Source organism: Bos taurus, chromosome 23, assembly GCF_002263795.3.
Source record: "Bos taurus isolate L1 Dominette 01449 registration number 42190680 breed Hereford chromosome 23, ARS-UCD2.0, whole genome shotgun sequence".
Classification (NCBI taxonomy): Eukaryota; Metazoa; Chordata; class Mammalia; order Artiodactyla; family Bovidae; genus Bos; species Bos taurus.
Window position 1 is genome coordinate 24,936,882 of NC_037350.1, and position 23,646 is coordinate 24,960,527.

A 23,646-nucleotide genomic window follows, 5' to 3' on the forward strand; every position below is an offset into this window, starting at 1 on the left:
CAAGTATTCATTCATTCATTCTAGCATTCATTCATTCATTCTAAAAGCAACCCGGCTCCAAAGTCGACTTTTTGCCTACTGAATTCATCCATGGGATGCTGTTCATTCCTGCATCATGGGCATTTCAACATCTTGCTTCCCCAAAGAGCCAAGCACAGATGAAAAAGTAATTGCTTCCCTCAATTAGGAAGGCAACACTGTCACATAAAAATCCGAACTCTACTTCTAGACACAAAACTTGACAGACCATCCCACATTTGTTTGCCAATTAAATTTTATCAGTTATTTAACGGTCTAGTGAGTCTGAGCTTCTCCACGTGAAACCATCAGGGAAGTAATTTCCTGTTGGATACCGATGTTCCAAGACCAGTGGTAACTGCACACATGATAAGAATCCTACGTACGTTCCACTGGAACCTCTTATTGGTCCCAGAAGGCCCAGGGTGCAGAGCACTGGCAGAGAAGGAAATGGGTTGAAGTGGTACCTGAGCATTATCTGAACTGGTTCAGGAGCCAGGGCGATCCTGGTCTCCCCAGAGATCAATCAGGGTAGTCAGTAGCTTACAGTAAACGTGTTCCAGGATTTGAATTATTGCAATCAGGAAACATCTGCCCCAAAAGGCTGTCATCAGAGTTTGCAGTATTTTAGGAGTACCGGTATCCCTTTGCCCCCCTTTCCAACTGCCCGCGGGCATAAAGGAGGCAGGATTCAAACAGGAGATAGAAGAGACTGTGCAAGTGCTACTGGTCTGGCTGAGTCTCCATCCTGCCCTGGGGCCCAGGGCAGAGGGCGTGATGACCTTTACCAAGTGCATCAATGGGTTTCTTGGAGCCCTGGCTTCATCTGATTCCACAGGAGGTGAGAGGACCCCAGGAGGTGCCACTGCCTGGCGCCCTCCCCGCTGGGTGACGAGGCAGTGACTCGATCACATACCAAAGGTCCAGCCCCCTCCTTCAGCCACAGCTCCCTCGCCCACCACCTCTCCCTCTTCCTCCCTCTCTCCTTCACAACACAAGGTCTGCACCGGCTCCATCCTCTGTCTCTTCAGATTTGGGGCCACCTTCCAAGATCGAAAGCCCTGGGGCGGTTTACCATGTCTTGTCCATTTCCCCTCGTCCTGTCTGTCTCCACCTGTTAACAACACCTTCAATCATCTCATCTGTTTCCACCAGGACCTGGATTGAAACTGTTATGCTCTTCAAATAAAAGGCTTACTACTAATACCACGTGACAATAATTAACCTCATCAATACAACTGCTGGCAACAGGGCACATCACATCAGCCGAAACCTCTCCCATCCATGTATGCTGGGAGCTTAACTAGGAAACTAGCGGGAAGGCGGACAGACGGCTGCTCCGAGTTGTGATGACCAGCAATGCTGACAACCAGCAGAAACCACTTCCCTTGGGCAAGATGCCTTGGGACTGACTTCTCACACATTCTCGTCAACACAAGCCCCTGCTTCAGACCAGCGACCTGCGTGTTCAGGGGCCTTTTCCTAGGACACCACTGCCCTCGGGCTGCAGGAGGGAACCCCAGGCTTGGCTTCAGGAATATTTGATCACAGAGCTTCCAGCCCTGATTTTGGAAAGTCACATCCACTCTGGAGACTGACTTTATACTGACAAATAACAGCTTTGAAATAATAATCTCATCTGCTCCAGCAGGCAAGTGAAAGGCTCTCAGCCTGTTTAGGCTCCAAGTGGGTGGAAGGGGTAAGCCAGGGAGGCCCCAGCCCAGCACCTCCTCAGACATGGGGGGATTTTTTCCCTTTTCCTTTTCAGGGACAGAGCAGGCCTGGTAGGTGGCGGGGAAGGGAGAGCCTGCAGACAAACCGGGCCTCAGCTCCGGGACGTCCTTCCACCTTTTCCTCCAGCTGAGCAGCCTGGGGGCAAGCTGTCTGCCAAGCTTCCCCGTGTAAACACTCCGGCACCAGCTGGGGTTTGGAATCCGCTGAGTCTCTGCCAGCTGGCAACCTGGAGATGGGCCGGATTAAAGGAATGCATAATGAGTCGGGGGGTGGGAGGCAGGGGCTGTATTACCCAGAGGGGGTCTGCAGGGGTCACTAAGGCGCTGACTAAAGGCGGCTGTGGAAGGGGAAAAATCCGAAGGGAAGAGGAAAGGGGTTGCATAGTGCCCAAGTGTCCTGCTGCGCCCCACCCAATGGCCCAGGGCTGTTATGCTCATTTTTTTTTCTCTTTCACAAACTGGCTTCTTTGTCCCCATCTCGGTCCCCCCACCCCTTCCACATCTCCTGCGCAAGTTACACGCGGCCTTTTGAAAGTTCTGCAGCTGGCTGCTCCAGAAGGCTCGGCACGACCAGCCAGCATGACACTCGATCCTCTGTGATCCCGATTTGGGAACGTTAACACGGAAACCCAAGCCACGTGCTGACAAGCAGGCCCCGGGCCACACCGGGCCCCAGCCTCAAATACGGAGACTTCAGGCTCCCCCAGGTGAAGTCCAGAAGGCAAGGATTCAGAGAAGATGGACTGCTGGGTGGGACCACAAGACCCTCATGACCTTCAGCCGCCTGACAGAGGGTTCGGGGGACAAGAAGTGACCCAAGTCCAAAGTCCTGGGAGGCACTGGGGGACACAGCTGACAGGAAGCCGCCTGCAGCCCTCCTGTGTGCACGCGTGCTCAGCCGTGTCCGATCCTTTGCGAACCCACAGACTGTGGCCCGCCAGGCTCCTCTGGCCATGGGATTCTCCAGGCAAGAATACTGGAGCAGGTTGCAGTGCCCTCCTTCAGGGGATGTTCCCAACCCAGGAGATCTTCCCGACCCAGGGAAGCAGCCCTCCGTGAAGCACCAGTAAATATCTAACCCTGATGTGATATTTATCACTAAGCAGAAGAGGCAGGCAGCCCTGCAGAACACAAGGAAAACGGCACCCGGAGGACGCGGCGGACTGTTCTTAGAAGCTCAGCCACAAAGCAGCTGTGGAGCCTCAGGCTACAAGCCACCGCCCACAAGGCCTGGGGAGTCACCTCTTCCAAAGGGTTTTTCCCTGCAGTCCCTTTGCTCCCTCAGATTCCTCCACACACAGATGCTTCCAGGACAGAGACTCACCCCCAGGTTCAGGGTTCAAGGCTCGGCCCTTGTTGGTCCTTTAGAAATCCTGCCCCAGTGGCCGCCTCGAAGCCAGTGACATTCAAATCTACTTTTCCTACTCAGTTCTTTTTCCTGGGGGACGTTGCTGCATCTTTGCCTAAACAGCACGCCACTGACCCCATTCGGCATGCCAAAACTCACACTACGCATCTTTATTTCAAAAGCTGATACCCAAGAGACATGCCCATATCTGCCCATGTCCCAGGCTGCAGTCAAGGACTCCCACTGGCCCTTACAGTCACCTGTTGGCTTTATTATGTAATTAAATCCATTATTTCCGCTCACACCCTCATCTCTCACCAGCCTACAGAAGAGGGTTTAACTGGAGTCTCTGCCTCAGGACTCAAGTCTTCTTCCTCTTCTCTGGCCATCCTAGCTAGAACAGCCACGCTCTTCCAACCTCCCCACTGCTTACAGGAAAACGTCTAACCCTTCCATCTGACATTCCTGAACCTCCTTCCCTCTCCGCCCTTGATTACCACAACTCCCCAAACTCAGTACAATAGCCCTGGACGCCCTAAAGAATGTTCTAGAATATCATTCCATGAAATACTCTCCAAGGCCAACAAATGTTTGGGGAGCAGGTATACTAGACTCATTATGCTCCATTAAAGGCTCTGATAAGTCCTGCAGCAAAGAAACCTGTTTAGCCTATCATTTTCCCAGCCTACTCAGCCTAGAAACTTCTGCAGCACTTCATCTATTAACGGCTCCCTTCAGTTCTCTGCACGACTTCTCTTGCCTGGAAGATCAGCCCTTCGTTCTGCCTTCCATTTGTGTCTCTGCCTCAATTTCCCTTCGAGGGCCAGCTCTGGCCGCCCCTTCCACAGACTCCTCCTCCTGCCGTCTGTGCCCACACTGCTTCCTTGCCTCACCCCAAAGCCCATGCTGCCTACAGGCCTTCCTGAGATGCAGGGGAGCACGGCAGTGAAAAGCCTGGATTCCGAATTCAGAAAGATGTTAAATCCCAGTCCTGCCTTCAGCAACTCTGATGGGGCTGTTTAGAGTGCTCTGTGCATGGAGAGACAACAGGATGTACTGAAGAGAGCTGCTGACAGGGTCAGCGCAATCAGAAGGGCCGATCCAGCACAGGCTGGGCACATCACATACTCAGGAAGTCATCATCAGCCATTTTTCTTCCAATTTGTTACCGCTGCTTTGCCATTTATCATTTTCTGTGTATCTTTTCGATGGGAAACCACAGAAAGCCCCAAGGCTGTCCCTTCTCCCACTCTTCCCTCTACACAATCAGGTTTAACAAATAATGTGTTGATGCAGTGGCTCACTGGTAAAGAATCTGCCTGCCAATGCAGAAGACACAGGAGACTCAGGTTTGAGCCCTAGGTTGGGAAAATCCCCCAGAGGAGGAAAGGGCCACAGTATTTTTGCCTGGAAATCCCATGGACAGAGGAGCTTGGTGGGCTACAGTCCATGGGGTCACAAAGAGTCAGACACGATTAAGCGAAGGAGCATGCACAAAAGCCAGCATCACAAACAGCAGGTGGGCACACACCTGGGCAGGGAAGTGGAGTCAGCAGCCCCAGGCTATCAGCATTGAGCAAGACGCTGTGGGTCCAAAGATTCTTCAAGCAGTCAAGACCCATACCTTCACTGAAACCCTCCCTGAGATAGTACCATCCAGCCCTGCCCCCACCACCTGTTCACCCGCTACAGCCCTGGAAGGGTAGGGAGGTGCTCGGGAAACCAAGGCGGGTGGATCTCACCCCAAAGTGGACAGGGTGGCCGGTTTCCACAGCCCCACATTGGGCCACGATGACCTGCTGTGTTAGGATTTAACTTGAAATTTTCAATTGCTGTTTCTAAAAGCTTAAATTTTCACCACAGGCCCTTTCATTCATGTGACTTGCTCGGTTAATAACTGAAACTGAGAAGTTTCATTTCCACTTCTGGTCCACCCTGACTTGCGTTTTTCCTGATGTGTCTGTAGTCGCTTCCCTGAATGGCTTGAAACACCCCCGTTTCACCCTCTGAACCTCTCTTCAAAAGGCTTCAGAAAGATTTCCCTGGTGATCCAGTGGCTAAGACTCTACACTCCCAACGCTGGGGACTCAGGTTCAATCCCCGATAGGGGAACTAGATCCCACACGCTACAACTAAAGATCTGGAGTAGCCAAATCAATAAATATTTTCTTTAAAAAAGGCTTCAGAAAAGCACACTCTTATTTACAGCAGGTGGGAATGACGTCTCTAAGATCCAGGGCGCGAGCTTATATCTACAGCATCCCCTGGCAGCTCCGTGGACCCCCCTCTCCAGCTCCCCCACCCAACACACCCGAATTCCCACTCCACCTCCAGGTGCTTCCCCATTCTCCTCTCTCCATTCAGCTTTCCTGTTCTCCAAGCAACAGGCTCTGCACCAATCCAAACTTTTCATCTTTCCATCTCCAAAATGGTAACAGCCTTAATGTGCCTTTTCTGCTTACCAAAACTATATTTCGTTGAAAAAATATAGATAGAAGCATGGAAAAAAATTAAATTACAGTTGTGCCACACACAGAAAACAAAACCATCGACTATATCTTGATAATTATCCTTACCACTGTCTTTTTATAAAAATAACACAAATCCAAGTTTTTAGAGAGGACCACACTGACATTACATTCTATAACCTGATTTAAAAAGAAACACACACCCATAGGCTATGGACAGCCTTCTGTGACATTGCATATAGATTTATGTCACCATTTTCAACTGATCTAACCAATCCCTTACTGGCAGGCATTCAGAAACAACCTCAACTTTTAAAAATGCTAACATCTCAAAATATTTGGATATACCATTGTCTGGGGGGAAAGGTCAGAATTTGGTCTGTGCATTTCTATTACAATCATGAAAAACCACAGTATCCAGGTGTCTCACCGGTAAAGAATCTGCCTGCCAGTGCAGGAGACACAGGAGACACGAGTTCGATCCCTGGGTCAGGAAGATCCCCTGGAGTAAGAAATGGCAACCCACTCCGGTATTCATGGACAGGGGAGCCTGGCAGGTTACAGTTCATGGGGTCACAAAGAGTCGGACATGACTAAGCTCTCACGTACACTGGGCAGAGTAAAACTTAAATCAACTGTGCTAAGCAGGAGGGCTCAAAGAAATCTGTTTATAAGAGTGGCATTCAAACAGCAAAGAAAGTCATTCAGTAAAAGCAATTCGTAAAATGCAAATACCATATTATTTTTAAAAATGCTATGATGGGCTGTGCATGGATGGGCTGTGCACGGATGAGCTGTGCTCGGGTGCTTAGTCGCTAAGTTGTGTCTGACTCTTTGGGACCCTATGGACAGCTATCAGTGGGATTCTCTAGGCAAGGATACTGGAGTGGGTTGCTATGTCCCCCTCCAGGGCATCTTCCCGACCCAGGGATGAAACTCAGGTCTCCTGCACTGGCAGGTAGATTACCACCTGAGAAGCTCATGACAGGCCACACCATAGTATAACATAGTTCAAGCAGCACATCTCCACTTCATTGGACCACAGAGTTTTCTTTCGAGGGGGAGAAGGAGACAGTAGTCTGAAGTCATATGATCTTTGAGAAGGGGAAGAGGTGAGAGGTAATTCTGAGGCTTGATCACTTGAGGGAGCCCAGTGAACCATGGGCTGAGGGCTCAGAGCCCACCAAGGAGAAAACCTCAGCAAACGTACCCCATTTCCACATTTCTTAGCAGTCTTGGTGGCCCAGGCAGCAAATGGTGTATCTGGTGTGGCGTGGATACATCAAGACTATATATAAATATATATGAAAATGAGAGACAACAGAAAAGCAGCTGCCTGATGATGGCTTGTGAGGGTCACAGAATTAATTAGTATTCATGAATAATGAACACTGATGGAGTCCTTGATATCAAGCTCTGTGAAAATGCTGTATGTACACGCACTATTAGCTCACAAAAAACTCAATGAGATAAGCACAATTATTTTCATTCCCATTTTACTGAGCTTGTGTGGGGCACAGTTGAGGATCTTAAATTAGTGAAGTGGAGGAGCCGGTAAAGAACCAGGCAGTGTGAAAGCAACGTCTGCACTCCCAAGCTGTACATGCTCTGGGGTATTTACAAGCCCGGCACGACCTGGCAACATGACGTTGGGAAACAGGGTGCCCACCCGGATGGCAAGGGCAGCCGAGCCTCACACCAGCAGTCTGTTTTCCAGGAGAAGGAGAGCCTGGGAGTGAACCATCCCAATAAACCCGCACAAGAACACCACAACTGCCTTTCACTTCCCGGAGGTCTCCATGGAAATGCACAGAACCAATTGCGCCCTGGAGCCAGGCCTCTCCGATCTGTTTGGTTTTATACATGCCCCTCATCTGGGACTTTGGCCACGTCACCATGGTCTTTTTTTTTTTTTTTTAGCAGTAAAGTGGAGCGAAGGCACTTGGGACTAATCACAGCTGAAAGATCGTCTATTTAGCTTCAGCGTGCTGGGAGGAAGGGCAAGGAGACTATATTTGGGCAAACCGTTGATGGGGGGTTCAGTGGAGTGCTGGCTTGGGTGGCAGTGCCCTTCTCCCACCCGCGCCTGCCCCCACCCAAGCCATGTGGCTCGAGCACTTGGCTCTGACACAAGCACATCCCTGAATCCTCCCTGGGGCTCCGAGGAGCAGAGGCAGCACCGCCACTCCAGGAAGTGATGCAGTGAGAAAACCAGCACGGAGCCAACAGGAAGCCAGGGAGCCCTGCAGCACGAGGTGGTAACGTGGCCCCCGCCCCAGCTGCAGAAGCCCCCCAGCGATCAAGCTCAGACAGAGCCCCTCACAACTCTGGCCACAAGGAACTGTGACCACTGGTTTTCCTATCCCTCCTCCACATGAGGCAGAGCACTCCACGTGAGTCTCAATCATCTCCAGGTCCCAGGCACCTTCAATCAGCAGGGGCTCAATAAATATTTGAGCTTCCCTGGTGACTCAACAGTAAAGAATCTGTCTGCCAATGCAGGAGACCTGGGTTTGACCCAGGTCAGGGAGATCCCAGATCGGGAAGATCCCCTGGAGGAGAAAATGGCAATCCACTCCAGTATTCTTGCCTGGGAGATCCCACGGACAGGAGAGCCTGGCAGGCTGCACAGTCCATGGGGTCTCAAGAGTCGGACACAACTGAGCAACTAAACAACAAATAAACAACAATGACAAATTTAAAAGAGTTCTGGTAATGGTTGTATAACAATGGGAATGTCCTTAATGCTACGGAACTGTACACTTAAATGGAAATATCAGGGTAGGGGGGTAAAAGGGCTATGGGATTATATGAAGTCATGTGTGTGAAACTTCTGAAAATTGTAAAGGACTATGGAATTTAAAGAATCTTCCATTCAATTTAAAAAATTAAAAATTGTAAATGGTAAGATACTAACTAGTATGTCATGTATAGTGAAAGTGAAGTCGCTCAGTCATGCCTGACTCTTTGCGACCCCATGGACTGTAGCCCACCAGGCTCCTCCATCCATGGGATTCTCCATGCAAGAACACTGGAATGGGTTGCCATATCCTTCTCCAGGGGATCTTCCCAACCCAGGGATCGAACCCAGGTCTCTTGCATTGCAGGCAGATGCTTTAACCTCTGAGCCACCAGGGAAACCCATGTTATGTATATTTTACCACAATTTTAAAAAAAATAACACATATCACAGAAAAATAACAGGTGGTGACACTCAGATGCTTCTAACACCCATTGTATGAAATGTGGCCTTGTGTGCATTGAATAATTTGAGTTTAACAAGTATGGGGTGGGTTTAATAAGGTAACAATTAACAGTGAACCATGATTTACTGAAACAAAATGTCACAGAGGTGGCAAACGGGACACTCAGTAGGCCCTTCCAGGTATCCTAAAGCAGGAAGAGTCAATAAACGTGTAAGGGGTCAGAGACAAAGCCCCACATCCATCCAAGAAACCAGACTCTTCCCCACATACTTTCAACCCCAGATCTGAGAGCTGGCACCCCACCGGTCACAGGAGTGCGAGCGGTCCACACACCTGTTTCACTCCCAGCTCTTTCTAACAGGACGGGAGGGTGGCAGTCTACAGAGCAGACCTGTGTGTGTGTGCCCAGTGGCTCTGCTGCGTCCAACTATGAGAGCCTGTGGACTGCAGCCTGCCAGGCTCCCTCTGTCCATGGGATTTCCCAGGCAAGAATACTGGAGCGGGTTGCCACTTTCCTAAGCCACTTCCTCCTCCAAGGGATCTTCCCCGACTCAGGGATCGAACCCTCATCTCCTGTGTCTCGGTAGACAGATTCTTGACCACTGAGCCACCAGGGAAGCCCGAGTAAACCTGTGGATGTTACTAAATCCTACTGGAAAGGGAGGGCCAGTAGATCTGAGATGTTCCTCTACTTTGGTAAGTTTATGTGGTGCATGAATCTCCAAGGAAGGGGGCCTGGTAGGAAGAGTTTCATGTACCCCTCTGACCCAGAAACTTCCAGCCTCCTGTCACCATGCCAGGGATTCCAACATCCTGGAACTCGAATCAGGAAATATCAGTGTGAGTAGATGGATTATTTAGAATATCCTGAGTGTATACCTGGCTCCCCAATTTACTAGCTGTGTGACCTCAGGCAAGTTATGTGAATTCCCTTGGCCTCAGTTTTCTTCTCTTTAAAATGGAGTCAGGACTCCGGCTCTGAAGTCAGACAGGTGGGCTGTCGATCCTGGCTCTGGCCTCTTGACCAATGGAAGCCTGGTTAGGCTCCCTGCTCTTTGCAGACCTCAGTTCCCTCGTCTGTACTATGGGAGCAACCACAGTATCCACCTACTAAGGGTGGCTTGGAGGGCGGGATAACGGGACCCAAGGAAGGTGCTCACAGCAGTGCTTGGCACAAGGTCAGCACTCAGCACACTTTGTCCTTTGACCCCACAAGCTGTAAAGTGCTACATGAACGTCAGCATCCTCTGAGGCTCCAGCCAAGTCCCACTCTTCTCTGACGAAACTTCCCTTGCTGGAATCTAAAAGCTTTCTCAATTCCAGGCTTACACAGTGGGTAAAACCACTGTATTCACCACAAGTATATTCAGCATTTAGTTATAAGCTGATATCTAGCACTATTTCCTACACTGATATCTAGTGATTCAGATAGAATTCTTATCTCAAGTTTTTTTCCAAAACAGAACTGAGAGGAGTTAGATGAATTTAAAAGCTACATACACCTACTGTTAGAAAAAAAAATTAAGGGAAAGATATAACACTGAAAACTAAAGTCTTCCATGAGCTACCTGGGGGAGAGACATAATTGATGTTGACAGTCTGCTATGATTTTTCCGGATTTTGCCTTTGCATATACACATGTTTTTTAGTATTATTAAAATGGACTCAAGCAATGGCTCCCTGTTTCCTAAGCCGAGGAGCAAATCCAAACGCTGGGTGTCCACGGCCCTGAGACCAGTGCAGACTCATCTTCCATAACTTCCTTCCTGAGCCACCTCCCCGACTTTGGCAACACAGAGCCACTTCCCACTCCCTAACCTCTCTGTCCCTTCCACACATCCTCTCTCTGCCTGGAACACCTACCTTCTCCCAGGTCCATCTGCCTGGCCAGCACCCCTCGGGCCTTGAGGCCCAGCACACGTATCTCGTGTTTACAGTGACTCACTCTGTACCTTTGCACACAAGAGCACCAAGGATACTGCCCCTCCCACAGGACTCCGGGCCTTGTGACAGCAGGACCTTCACCTTTCCATCTGTGACCCACTTGGCAGAGAGCGCACGCCCGGTCTGAGTCGGGCTGAATGAACAGATGAGAAAGGCCGAGGCTGGCAGTGAGGAGGCGTGAACTGTTAGAGGCTGCGAGAGTGTTCAGAGCAGGTGGTGCCGGTGCGACATGGGAGGTGACACAGGAGGTGACGTCTAGGGAGAAGCTAGAGTCAGTCAACAAAACGGGAGACAGGGGATGGGGGGGGGTGCATACACAAAGCAGGAGGCAGGCAAGAGGAATGTTCAGGAAGCACTAGGGTGGTTTGCGATGAGGGGTCAGGGCAGGAGCACGCTGAGCTTGGAGGACAAAGGCTGGTCAGACTCCAGGGGGACCTGGAATGCCACACTGGGCTCCTCAGACTTCAGGTGGGCACCACCAGAGGCCTGGAAGGGAGTGAGACCCAGACCCAGCTCTGAGCCAGACGACGTCCATGGAGAAGGGACCACAGAGGAGGCCAGACAGGAGGCCGAGGACCAAGCTGGGACTCACTGTAGCCATTCAGGGGGGAGACATCCAGGGTGTGAGCAAAGGTTGAGGAGCAGTAAGGGTGAGCAGGGATGCGGGGCAGCTCAGAAGGTCAAGCCGGTGGGACTAAGAGACCAGACGTGGGCCAGTGACCACAGGGGTCTGTTCCGACAGATGCACTTGCTTTACTTCCCTCTGCTGTAGACCACGTAAACTACAGGCAGTGGGGGCCAGGGCTGTTAAGATGACGGGTGATCACCAACGGGCCTCGGGAAGAAGACCCCCAAGGTTCCACCCGGGTTCGAGAGGTCAGACAAGGGCCCGATCCCCTCGTTTTGTCTCCAGGAGCCTGGCACCAGCACAGAGATGGCAGACACATGTCAAAGATGATGACTGACATCCATCAGCACCCACCGCCTGACGGACGGAGCGCAGACAGCCCCTTATGTACAGTGAGCGAAGCAACTTCGTGAACAAAATGAAGCTGTGCACAGGCCGAGCCTCTCTCCTCCCCTCCCCAGTCAACCCCCATCCCCCAACCCCAGGAAACCTCCCCAAAGGGCTCCCCCGCCCTCCGCCTCCTCTGACACTGGAACAAACCCTGCTTCCCTGGGTCAGGCTGCTGTACTTGAACATAAGCCCCTTCATGGCTTATGTAGCGAGAAAAAAAGGGGAGGGGGGGTGAAGATGTTCCATCTGTCTGAGGCCTGACTTCTTAAAAAATTAGAAATCGCGTTAGACACAAAACATACTGTCTGAGTAAGTCTGAAGGACACTTCAGTGATAAGGTCACACAAAGGCAGCAGCAGACAGTGGCTCAGAGCAACACTCGCGTTCAAGGGCAACTCTGCACCGGGGCAGCCAGGTCACAGCGGGTCCCACACAACCGCCTGGTCACAGTGTCTGCCACACTGGGTGGATAGAGAGAGTCTCTGAATGGACACCAGAAAGTTCAGATGTGGGGGGCCCAGGGAAAGTGGGGGGCCAGGGCATACTTCCCAGTTGGGGTGGAGACTGAAATTTTATTAGGAGGTAGGAGGAGATCTCCTGGGGAGTCCCTGCCACAGCCTTCTGATCAGACTCCTCACCTCCAACCTCACCCCCCAGGGATCAGCAGAGCAGAGGACGGAGTCTCAGGTCACTGCCCTCCCAAAGCTCTTCAAAGGCCCCCAGTACCTCCAGGAGAAAGTCTCAGGCTGGCAGCCACCACCTACCTGCCCACGGTTGTCTATCTGCCCAGCCACTGCTCCATCTGAACTTGTTCTTTCTCCTGTAACCTTGGATCACATACCCACGCTTCCTATAACTGTACGTGAAGTGAGTGCAGGCAAGGACCTGAGTGACTACCCAGTGTGGCGGTCACAGGACAGGGCACAGGGCTGACCTCCCCGGACACCCTGTTCCCAGCTGCATTCCAAATGCCGAGGGAGCCGCAAAGGGGAGCCCCACAAGTCAAGACGTCTCTCCAACACCTCCTGAGAGCAACATGAACAACAGGGCATATGCACTCAGCTGATGCCCTGCACCCAGCCACCCTCTAAGCGCTGTGGCTGTATCAACATTTCATCTTTTGTGTTGCTGTTTCTAATCCTCCCAACGACTCTCAGACATAGTGTTACCCCCATTTTCCAGATGAGGAAGCTGAGGCACGGAGCGATGAAATCATCTACAGAGACGATGCTGCTAGGACAGGGAAAACCAGGATTCAGACTCAGGCCATGTGGCCCCAGGCCCATGACCTCAGCCCCATAATTCATGCCTCTGACAGTCCTTAACAGAACCACACCTTAAAGACCCCCCATTTCACATTACTACACAAACAAAACCCACAAAAACCAAATTCTCAGAAAGCTACACGGAGACCAGCATGTCCAACAGAACTTTCTCGAAATGTGGCCAGTGTGGCTGAGCAACTGAACCTTTTGTATTATCTTGATGAGTTTACACCGAAACAGCTGGGTGTGGCGTGTGGCTGCCTACTGGATGGCACGTGTGAGGCCTGTGTTGGCTGAGTCCACAACTGTGACAGCACAAATGCTAACCGTAATGGATAATCCCTCCTCGAAACTAGGCTTCAGAAGGATGTCACCAAGTGCTGATGCCTCTCCTTTACAACATCTCTCCATCCCTTTAACTCGCTCCCATAATCTCGAGGCAGAAAGCATGCCCGTGGTCAGAGGAGCTGAAGAGGCCTTGCAGATGGAGTGGGACCCTACCAGCTGGCCGGCAACGCCTTAAGAACGCTGCTGTGGGTGTGGGGTTAGGGTGGCTTCAGACTCTAGGTTCACCCCACTGATGTGAAATTAAGAGGCCACAGATGTGTGTGTGTGTGTGTGTGTGTGCGTGTGTGTGCGTGTGCATGTGTGTATGTGGCATATCACTGAATATGCACACACGCTACAGCCCAGGGCCCAGGACCACCCTGAGCACCTGTGTGATGAACGCTGGGCGGGCAGGGCAGACGCTGGCCATTCTGCCCAGGACAGTGGCCTCTTCTTGCTCTTCCCAGGTCCCCCGTCAGCCTCTTTCAAACAGTAGTCACAAAATCCGTATCAACAGTTACTCCTTGCCCATCAAGCACCACAGTTACTAAGCCCATGCCCTAGAGCCCAAGTGTCACAACTACTAAAGCTCCACTCACTCTAGAGCCCGTGCTCTGCAGTAAGAGAACCCACTGCAAGGAGAAGCCTGCGCATCACCACTAGTGAGCAGCCCCACTCGCCACAAGACAAAGTCTGAGGGCCGTGACAAAAGCCCAGTGCAGCCAAAAAAAGGAAAAGAAACCCTCTTCAGAGGTAGGACAACTGAGGCTCTGGGGATGATGTCCTTTTCACCCCTACCAACTCAAATCATGTTGGGGTTTGATGTTGAAAATCTTAAGAAACCATATGGAGGAGTTCTTCAAACCTCAACCAAAGCTCCAACCAATGACAGCCTCTGCGTACCAGAAATCACACCTGCATGCATGCACACACACACCCCGCCTTCGGTCAGTTCACTCATCCACGAAGCTGTGTCATACACAATGCCTAGGAGTCACCACCACACTTGTCCTCTGCTCAGGGTGTTGGGGCTCTATTCGATAAATCCCCTCTTCCGCCAATGGCAATGGCTTGAAGGTGAGGCCCAGCCATCTGTAACTCTGTAAGCTGCACCTGCCGCTTTCATCAAATTCAAGATCTTACTTCTATCTGCAAAACAGACTATCAGCTTCAAGCTACCACGTCATGACCTCCTTGGAGAGGAGGTCACCATGTACACATTCGTCCCCAGAGCTCACACAGGCATACAGCAGGCACTCAGTCAGCAAAGAGCTGCCAAATAAATGCATGCAGCACACTGAAGAAAGATCTATCAGTCTCAAGGCTTCTGCACACACAGTTGCATTCAAATGCAGCATCTGGAAAGCCAGTGAACAGAAGTGTAAAAACACATTGGACCTGAGTTAGATGATGTGGGTTCAAGCCCCGAGCTTGCCAGAAATTTACTCGATCGTCCTGGGCAAATCACTCAAGCTCTGGGGTCTTGTTTTCCCCTTCTATGAATGTAGTAGATTTTCCTTTAGCCCCTGGGCTTGTAAAACATGAAGAAAAGCTGTGCCTTGAGCGGTGACCACGATATTAACTTGATGAAAAGGTCAATGAAGATGTCACCACCAGAGGCAACAATTCTCACGCAGATGTGGACCAAGAGCAGGCAGTGACTTTAACAGGAGGTAAAGCTTCTGCCCACTCACCCTTGGTCACATATGACACACATATTCGGGTTACTCTCTGGAGTCTCTATCAGGGATTCGCAAATTGCAATGACTGTTCCAGGAAGAAAAGTCTCCACATGGAACAATGACCTCCAGACATTACTTCCAGGTAATAAACGGATTCCACTCAGACAAAGAAAAATAAAGCAGCCCTTGGCTACATTCCGTAGACGCCCCATTCATGGAAGCATCAGGGCTGAGCTCTAAGTGTGAGCCAGACGGGGCTGACTTCTTGTCTTGGCTCTGACTCGGAGAGGATGGTCCTTGGCCAAGTCTCTGCTCTAGAAGCCAGGCTCTGGATGGGTATGACAACCCCCATAAACCATCCAGATTACAGGGTGAGGCCAGTAAAGCATTTCACAGATGGAGACTGCTGCCAACCCCTCGAGACAGATGAGGGAAGCTGTCGAGAGGCAACGTGGCTCGGGTGGAGAACCACAGAGCAGCACCTCACCTAACCCTGCATGTCCCCAAATTCCCTCCAGGGGCCTCCCAGGCCCCCACTCATGATGACCGGGCTCCGTTCCTTCGTGCAGGAAAGCTACGTGAACCTGCACGGTCCAGGAGACCCGCTTGCAAAGCTCTTTAAACCTCACAGTCAACCCCCAACGTTACCCAGCTGTGAGTAAGCTAGGCTGGGTTTCTTTCCACCCGAGACACCTGAGACGTGGGAGCAAGTCGAAGCTGTATATGAGATAAAGGTGTGCTCGTGAAATGAGAAGGGCTGTGTCAGGAGCCGTGGTGGTAGCTTTACTGCTTTCTCCCCCCGGCTTTTTTTTTTTTTTTTAACTCCTTTTTCTTTAACCATTAGGTACCAATGGACACCAGATACACAGAGCTGGATAAAAAGGTTACGAGATCATATCAGTGAAGTTTCCCACCACGGCCTGCTAAAAGCACTCTGGTTGATTAGAAAGCACTTCTGTAGTTTGGGAACTCTAATCCCCTCTTATCAACCCTTCAGCTTAGGCATTTATCAGGGTGGGAACGGGGGATACATCTGCCATAGAGTGATTTCTGGTGCCCCTGCCCACGATGAAGCAGATCAAAAAAGGAGCTCATGCCTGCCAGACTGAAGTTTTCTCCATAGCAACACATGGGACTCTGCAAACAGGCAGGACTAAGGCGCTCTGTTGTGACTGGGCTGGACAGTGGTCCGGAGAAGCAGCAGCCGGAGGGTGCAGACACAAAGCAGGCGAGAGGGAAGTGGCAAGGTCAGGGCTGGCAGGGCAGCTGACAACCACATATCTGAGACCCTCTAGTACCCCCAGCCCACCTTTCAATAAGATGGATGGAAGAGGGACAACTGATGTTCTCCGGGGAAAGAGGCACCTGGGGTATTGTGATTGTCCCCTTTGGGGCAGACGGCTGGCACTGGAGAACTCGGGGGAAAGGTCTCACGGAAAAATAGGTCATATCTAAATGGAAATCGGGACCAGCATGATGGCGGAAGGTGTGCTCACACGCCCAACTGGGACGCCAGTAACAGAGACCACCAGCGTGGTTGCTGAGACCATCAACTGAGTGCCTGCATGCCAGGCCCAGTGCGAGACATTTACACATTATCCTGTGGTGAGAGTTAAAAACTCACTCACTGATCAACACCTCCTTTCTGGCCGTCACATTTTTGCCAAGGGAATAAGTAAGGATCACTGAGGAACCCTTACGTCCCACAGGAGAGGGTTTGACACTTCAGGTAGACCAGGAGGAACTCTAGCTCCAAATCTCTGTTCTGTTGTTCAGATCACTGAAATGCGGGTAGAAATCCAATCACAGAACAAGGGCACCCCAGAGACAGCCCTTCTCGGCTTCCCCTGACTCATTTCTTTAGAACACCACTGATGGGCCACGTCAGAGGCAGGAGAGGAAGACGCGTAAGTCAGGAACTATACAAGCTGGCAGAGGAACGTCTTCAAAAGCACATTAGGAGTTAGTCAAAGAGAGGCGGCACATACCCATGGATGAACATCTGTGCCGTATACACAGCTCTTCGTCTTAACAGAACAGACGCAGAACTGTCTTAGGGCACTCATGAATGCTAAGGGGCAGGGCCGGCAGCCTCACTGCGGGTTGCGGTGCCTACGGGGACGCCTGGCAGGATGTGGACTGGTGCCACGGGACCCATGTCCTGCCAGGTTGTAACACAACCGGCTCCCACTGTATATGCTGCAAACACATCACCCTGACAAGCTGACCGTGGCAACCAGTCAGCAACCAGGAAGAAGGTGGTTCCTGGGGAAAAGGTGGCCCTACTACATCTGTCTCCAAAACAGTTTGAAAGCAAAAGCCAGCCACTGCCCTCAAAGTTCTGAGTCCAAAATTTTTAAAGTCATCATGGACCAAAACAGAAACCCAACCTTCAAATGATGGGCCCAGAATTTCAGAACCGTTTCCATGCTGCAGACTGGCAGCGCTTGCAAATGAGCTTGGGCAACAAACAAAAGTTTCTGTCTTGAAATAACTTTAGAGGTAATATACAAGTGGCCTCGTCTCTGCTGGATGTGCCCCCCCTTGTTCTCATTCTCCGATTGCTAATGAGCGCCTTTTCCTCTCTCTTTCCCTGCCTGGTTTAGTCTGAAACGTGGCACCAAAGGAACAGGACACTGGAAAGGGAAGGGAAAGGGGAGGGAATGCGGCTTTCAAATCGGACACACACCCCACTGGCTGCCCACACCCTGAAGGCCGCTGGGGCCGGACTCCACCTAACAGGCCTGAAGGACCCAAAGTGTGGAGTAGAAACCCCCCCTTGCACCATCTCTCCCCAGCAGAGTCAAGAAAGAGAGCTGGAAGGGAAGGAGGGGGGGAAATAAAGCTCCACATTCCTGACATTTTTTAGCCGAGTGCCGAGACAGCACAGAACAGCTCTATTCCAAACAGCCTGCAGGATGGAAAGAAAACCTGGGCTCAGGGGGGAAGAGCCTGTCCCCCTACCCCAGCCTCAAAAATGGGAGAAGGAATCTCAGGAGGGTTCAAAACTGAGCCAGATGGAGGTGGGAGGGGAACTCTTTCACGTGTGTTCCCAAAGGAAGCGATCCCAAGGGAAGGAACTTGGAGTCAGCATCTCCCAGGGGACAGAACTAAGGTCCTGAGGTCCCTGCTGGGGAACGAGAGCCCTTCTGAATGCTGGTGAGCTGACCAGTGAGTTGGGGAAGGGGCGAGACACAGAAGAGGTGGAGACCAGTTAGGATGCAAGGGTCGGGGGAGAGGGCCTCAGCTCATTGGCCGAGGTTGGGCAGGGGACCCCAGAGGAGGGAGTGGCCAGGATACTCGCTCTTTGTGGGAAGAATTATAATTGAGTTTTCCTGACTCAGCTTCTGAATGAAGGCATCCTAGCCCTGCCCCAAGTTAGAAACCCAAAAGCCGGCAGTCCCCTCGCCCTGCCTCCCCCTCCACTTTCCATCTCCTTCCGTCTTCAATCGGGCGGTGTTAAGTGCTGGCCTGCCCCCGCACCCTGACCCACATCCCTACCTACACACACAGGCACAGCACCCCTCCAGGGGAGAGCCCAGATGGCCCCGAGTGACAGCAGTAAGTCCCTGACGGTCTCCCCTGTGAGGGCGCCCACATGTGTTTCTCGGAGGTCCCCAGAAGACAGTGAGTTGTTTCCACTCTCATTTGGTAGTTCTAGAAACCTGAGTCTCCCCAAATACCTATCTCCATGGAGCGTCAGCTGGTAGATACGATGAGGACCTTCTGTGTGCCTAGCACAGCAGAACACACATGCTTCGTAAGGGAGGTTGGGGCATGGCCCTCCTCCTCCCAGGCCAGCCCACACTGACCCACATCATACCTCAGTGCACCTTTCCCAGGAGACAACCCGCCTGAAGGCATGGATGCCACCGGACTAAGGCTCTACTGGAAGACGGTGGTGGGACGGACATAGGCATTTCGGCCACGACCCTTTCCACATTTCCCAGTCCAATCCCAAGATGGGGAGGAGAGCAGGGCAGTCTTTTCGCTGTTTTTTCCCACCCTGGGCCTTCTTTCCTCCTCTTCAACATACGGGATTAAGGACTCCTGGCGCTTTCTACCTCCCATAGGCGGCCACGTTTAACCAACAGGACTTTCCACCAGACCACAGGCGGTGAGGGAAGGAGGTATCCGGAGCTCAAATGCTCGGCAGCTCTTTTGGATTAAAGACAGAGTAGGTAGAGTCACCACCCTTAATGAACGCCAGAGACACAGCAGAGGCCCACCAGGCTGCAGAGCGAGCATGTGGCTGTGAGCGCTACAGCTGTCACGTGTGTCTCTCCAACCACACCCTCCCAGACTGGTGACAAGGCATTGGGAGGCCTCTCAGAATGAAGGACAGCAAGGAGATACTGAGGGCATCTGCTGGAGCAAACAAATTCTCTATCCCATAGGCTATTTTTATGGCCAACAATAAAGGTTCAGGCGCAAATGACTTGCTTTTATATTGGGAGATGCTGTTACTGCATTTGCTGCTCACATGATCTCAATTAAACCTCACAATAACCCCCGGGAGAAAGACAGGTTTTTACTAATCTGTACTGACAGGGAAACTGAGGCTGCAGCTGTTTTTTGGTTTTTTTTTTTTTAAATTTCATCAGATGAGTGACCAAGCAGAGACAGCAGCACAGGAGATGACCCTGGCCTGACAAAGCCCTTGCCGCGGATATACTGCAAGAGATGTGGGGGTTGAGGGAAGAGTAAAGTGGGCCTGCAGACCCCAATAGTAGTCTCCAGTTACTTCTGACAGACCCTGAAGGCCAGCCAAGGACACGTACACCCATCCAACCCTGGCTCAACCACCACAAGAACATCCCCACCTTGAGGGCAGCTTCCCTGCCTAGCAGGGCCCTCGTTATCCTGAGAGAGGAGATAGGAAACCCAGACACAGAGGGACACGGAAGAGGAAATTAGCCACACCAGAAATCCTCCACATCCAAGGCAACTGATAGATGGTTACAGCTTCCCAGCCCGATCCTGAGATGCAGATAAGCTGCCAATGAAGCGGCACTCACCTTGAGACAAGGCAGACCAGGGCGAGTCCTTCCCTGTTCGCCAGTTCTCCCTGCTTGTGACTATCACATTTTGCTGGCTGTCTGGAGCAGGGAGTCTTCCCATCAGCCCCCTTGGATTCCGACCCCATTCGAGGTAAGTCGGTGAGGCCTGCCCCAGCTGTCCCCTACCCCCACAGTTATGGTAGAATCACCTTTCTCCTAAAAGCAGAGGATATGCCTCGCCTTCACCTTGCTCCTGTCACAGGGAGAAGCTCTAGGTCTACCACACATGGACTGAAGGAACAGTTCACAGAACGTTATGATCACAGGGTACATGAAAACTGGCCTTTGGGGCAAGAGCAAAAAAAAAAGGAGGGGTGTCAGGAGGACCGCAAAGGACACTGCTGGGATGGGGCTAGGGCCGTACCCCGAACACCTCCACTATGGCCCAAAGTTGAGGATGCAAGACCCCGAAAATCAGGTGGGAAGTAGAAAAGGGCCGGGGTCCCTCCCAATGGAAAAGCCCAGAGGAGCTGGCAGCTAGGGCTAGGAAGGGGGAGTTGTGCAATGCCTGCGGGTCTGGGAGTCTCTGGGCTTGGCTCCTGGACACCAGAAAGGAACCTCCGCTGGGCGGGCTAGGGTGGCAGAGCCGCGTCAGTTCGAGGCCAGGGTTGAGAGTCGGGGCTGCAGAGAGAGCTGCAGGGTCCAGTGGGTACCCAAGGGGGCGGCAGGGCTGGCGGTCACGACGCGGAGCTGGCGGCGGTGTCTGGGCTGACTAGGAGGCCGAGGGGCGCACGGTGCACAAAGCCGGGGGGATGCGGGGGACCGACACGGCGGCCCGGCGCCCGGGCGCAGACGCAGACCCCGGGGGACCCGCAAGGGGACGCCGGGCAGCGCGCGAGAGGGGCGCTCCCCGCCCCGATGTCGCTCACCTCGAACATAAGCCCGATAAGGACGCAGAGCACCAGGCAGAAGCCGATGTCCGCATGGTTGTGGATGACGAACTCCTGGCTGAAGAGCGGGTAACTTTTCGTCCGCCGGCGGAAAGCCATGGCAGTGGGCGCGCACGGCCGGCGGGGCCCGCACCCGGCGCTCAAGAGCCGCCGTGCAAACTTCTCGAGCCCCGGCCCCGCTCCACCCGCCGGCCCGCCGCCCGCCCGCTCGCCCGCCCTCCCGCCGCCGGCCCAGCGCCCAACAACTTCTGGGGCCCGCCCCCTTCCTCCGCCCGCCCCCGCCCCCGCCGCCCGGAACCGCCCCCGGCGCAGCCCCCTCGCCGCCCGCGGCCCTCAATCCGCGCGCCCGGCTCGCTCGGGCCCCGCCCCCCGCGCGCTTAACCCTCTCGCCGCCGCCGGGGACGCGCGGGGGGGCGGGGCCTGGGCCGGTGGGGGCGGTACCCGCGGCCGGGTCCTTCTCGCCCGGCTCGCGCACCCCACTCCGTTCTCCTGTGCTGCGAATCTGCAGTTTCCAGCCGAGGGGCTCACGAACGCTCTGCCCTGCCCGGACAGGAAGTGGGCCCGGGTTTCCCTCTCTCCTCGGTTACCGCTCCTTCCTCCACGGGAAGGGAAGGGCCGCAGGGCCACCGAGAGGTGGGCCGCGCCTCCAGGGTTCTTCCGGGGGTGCGAGCTCTGACCCTGTGGGGCTGAGAGCAGCGCAGGTTGGGCGCAGGAAGGAAAAGCTGCAGGCCGGTTTCCTTGATGGCCCGCGCCCTGCACCGATGATTATGAATGGACGGATAACCAAGTGTTTGTTGAGAGCTAGAGAGCGTTAGGCACGGTTCAGAATGCTGGGAATAAGCGGCAAAGACCTTGCCCTCGGGGAGTTTGCTTTCTAAAGAGAGGAATGGATGAATTCGTGCAGTTTTGTTCTATTGACATTTGAGATCTTTGTGCCACTATCAATGAGTTTCACACCTTTTACCCAAATATCTTCGGTATTAATCTGAAAAAGTGGAAGAATAAACACTGAAGAAGAAAAGAAAGAACTTTCACATTGAAAGTTTCTATTCAGTATTAAGTTTTAGAAGTACTCCTGGAAATGACAAAAGGTATTTTTCATAAATTAATTTATATCGGCAAATATTGGATTTATTCCTACCAATAATGAAGGAGTCAACTAATCACCTTCCAGATATACAAAAATACAAAAATGAGCAAAGAACTATTTAATTCCTAGTTCCTTTTTTATTAGGTCCTCAGCAATTTCACTTATAAGTAAATACAATTTCTTAGAAACGGCACAGTGTAGGAAATGGGGTTGAATCTGGACTTAGCTGGAGTTCCAAGATAAGTTTTCCATCTTAAGTTTCTTGAATCCAGTATTTAGTCTTTGTTCTTTAATTCCTTTATCTGACTTTAAGGAAATGAGAAAGTAATGCCTGTATTGGGCTAAACCTAATTTAACTTCAAGACTGACCTTTCTTTTAGTTGGACCTCAGTCTCAGGAATAGAAAGATCCAGAACTCTGGAACATCTCAATTTTCCATCTGTGAAGAGGTGTTTAAATCTTCAAACTGCAGACATGTATCTATTAGGTTGAACCCTATGGAACTGATTTCTTTATAAGTCAAAACTGGAATACCAGCATTTCATATGGTTTAATCTGATAGTTCCCTTGTGTTTAAACATGACCATTTCTAGAGGATGCAGTGGTGGGAATTTCCTGCAAAAGATGAGATGTTGCCAACCTTTTAATATTCCCAAGAGTTTAGTTGGAAAGTTCTGGTACACAGTTAGGTACTATAACCTCCACATTTATAAATGAGAAACATGATATATAGGGGATGACTTCTGGCTCAAATTGATGACTGCCAACTCCAAACCTTTCCAAATATAACTGAACAATTAGACTTGGGGCTTAAGTTTAGCTGTATGATTTATATGTCATTACCTTTGAAATCCCAAGAAGGAAGTCCTGAAAACTGTCACAACCATCTTTAAGTCCTAGTTTCAAGACCACCTTCAACCCCAAATGGATCTCTTCCCAACCCTCCTCATGTAACCAGTCATGGAGTCCCACGAATTCTTACCTCAGAATCTCTCCCATCAACTCTCACCTCCACCATTCTTCACCTGGGCCACACTAATTACCCATATTACAATGACTCCAATATCTCCCCCCTTCACACATTATTCCACTAGAAACATCTACTGAGCACCTACCAAGTGCCAGAAACTGTGCTAGTTACTGAAGACAGAAAGATAGGACAACCCTTGTTGGTGGTTTTAAAATATGTCCTCAAGTTCTTCCCTATCTCTCCCAAAAAGAGATGGTGATTAATACACCTCTCCCCCTTGCGTGTGGGCTGGATTTGGTGGCTCGCTTTTAACAAACAGAATAAGTGATGGTCATAAAAGCATTTTGGTTTTCTTATTTATTTCTTGAGCTGGATCACTTGCTCTTGGGGGGAAGGGGGCTGCCATATTGTGAGGATACTCAAGCAGCTTTATGGAGAAGTCCCTATGGACAGGAACCAGGACCTCCAGCCAACAACCAGTGCTAACTTGCCAACCTTCTGCATGAGCCCTGTTGAGAGCAAATCTTCCAGCTCTGATCAAGCCTTCAGATGACTGCAGCCCTGGCTGACCTCTTGACTCCAACTTCATGAGATATCCCTAGCCAAAACCAGCAAGGTAGCCACTCC

General features: G+C 51.7%; 1 protein-coding gene across 2 annotated transcripts in view; it reads right to left on the reverse strand.

Moving 5' to 3' along the window:
- TRAM2 (translocation associated membrane protein 2) overlaps positions 1-21,209 on the reverse strand; it is a 65,021-nt gene extending 43,812 nt beyond the window's left edge. Inside the window, exon 1 of one of the 2 annotated variants that reach the window (NM_001193150.1) lies at positions 20,939-21,058. In NM_001193150.1, the coding sequence (NP_001180079.1) occupies positions 20,939-21,058 (120 nt within the window). Of the gene's footprint in view, positions 1-20,938 lie in introns of both variants that reach the window. The other variant, XM_059880433.1, reaches the window with a different exon arrangement.
- Positions 21,210-23,646: the final 2,437 nt, after the last annotated feature.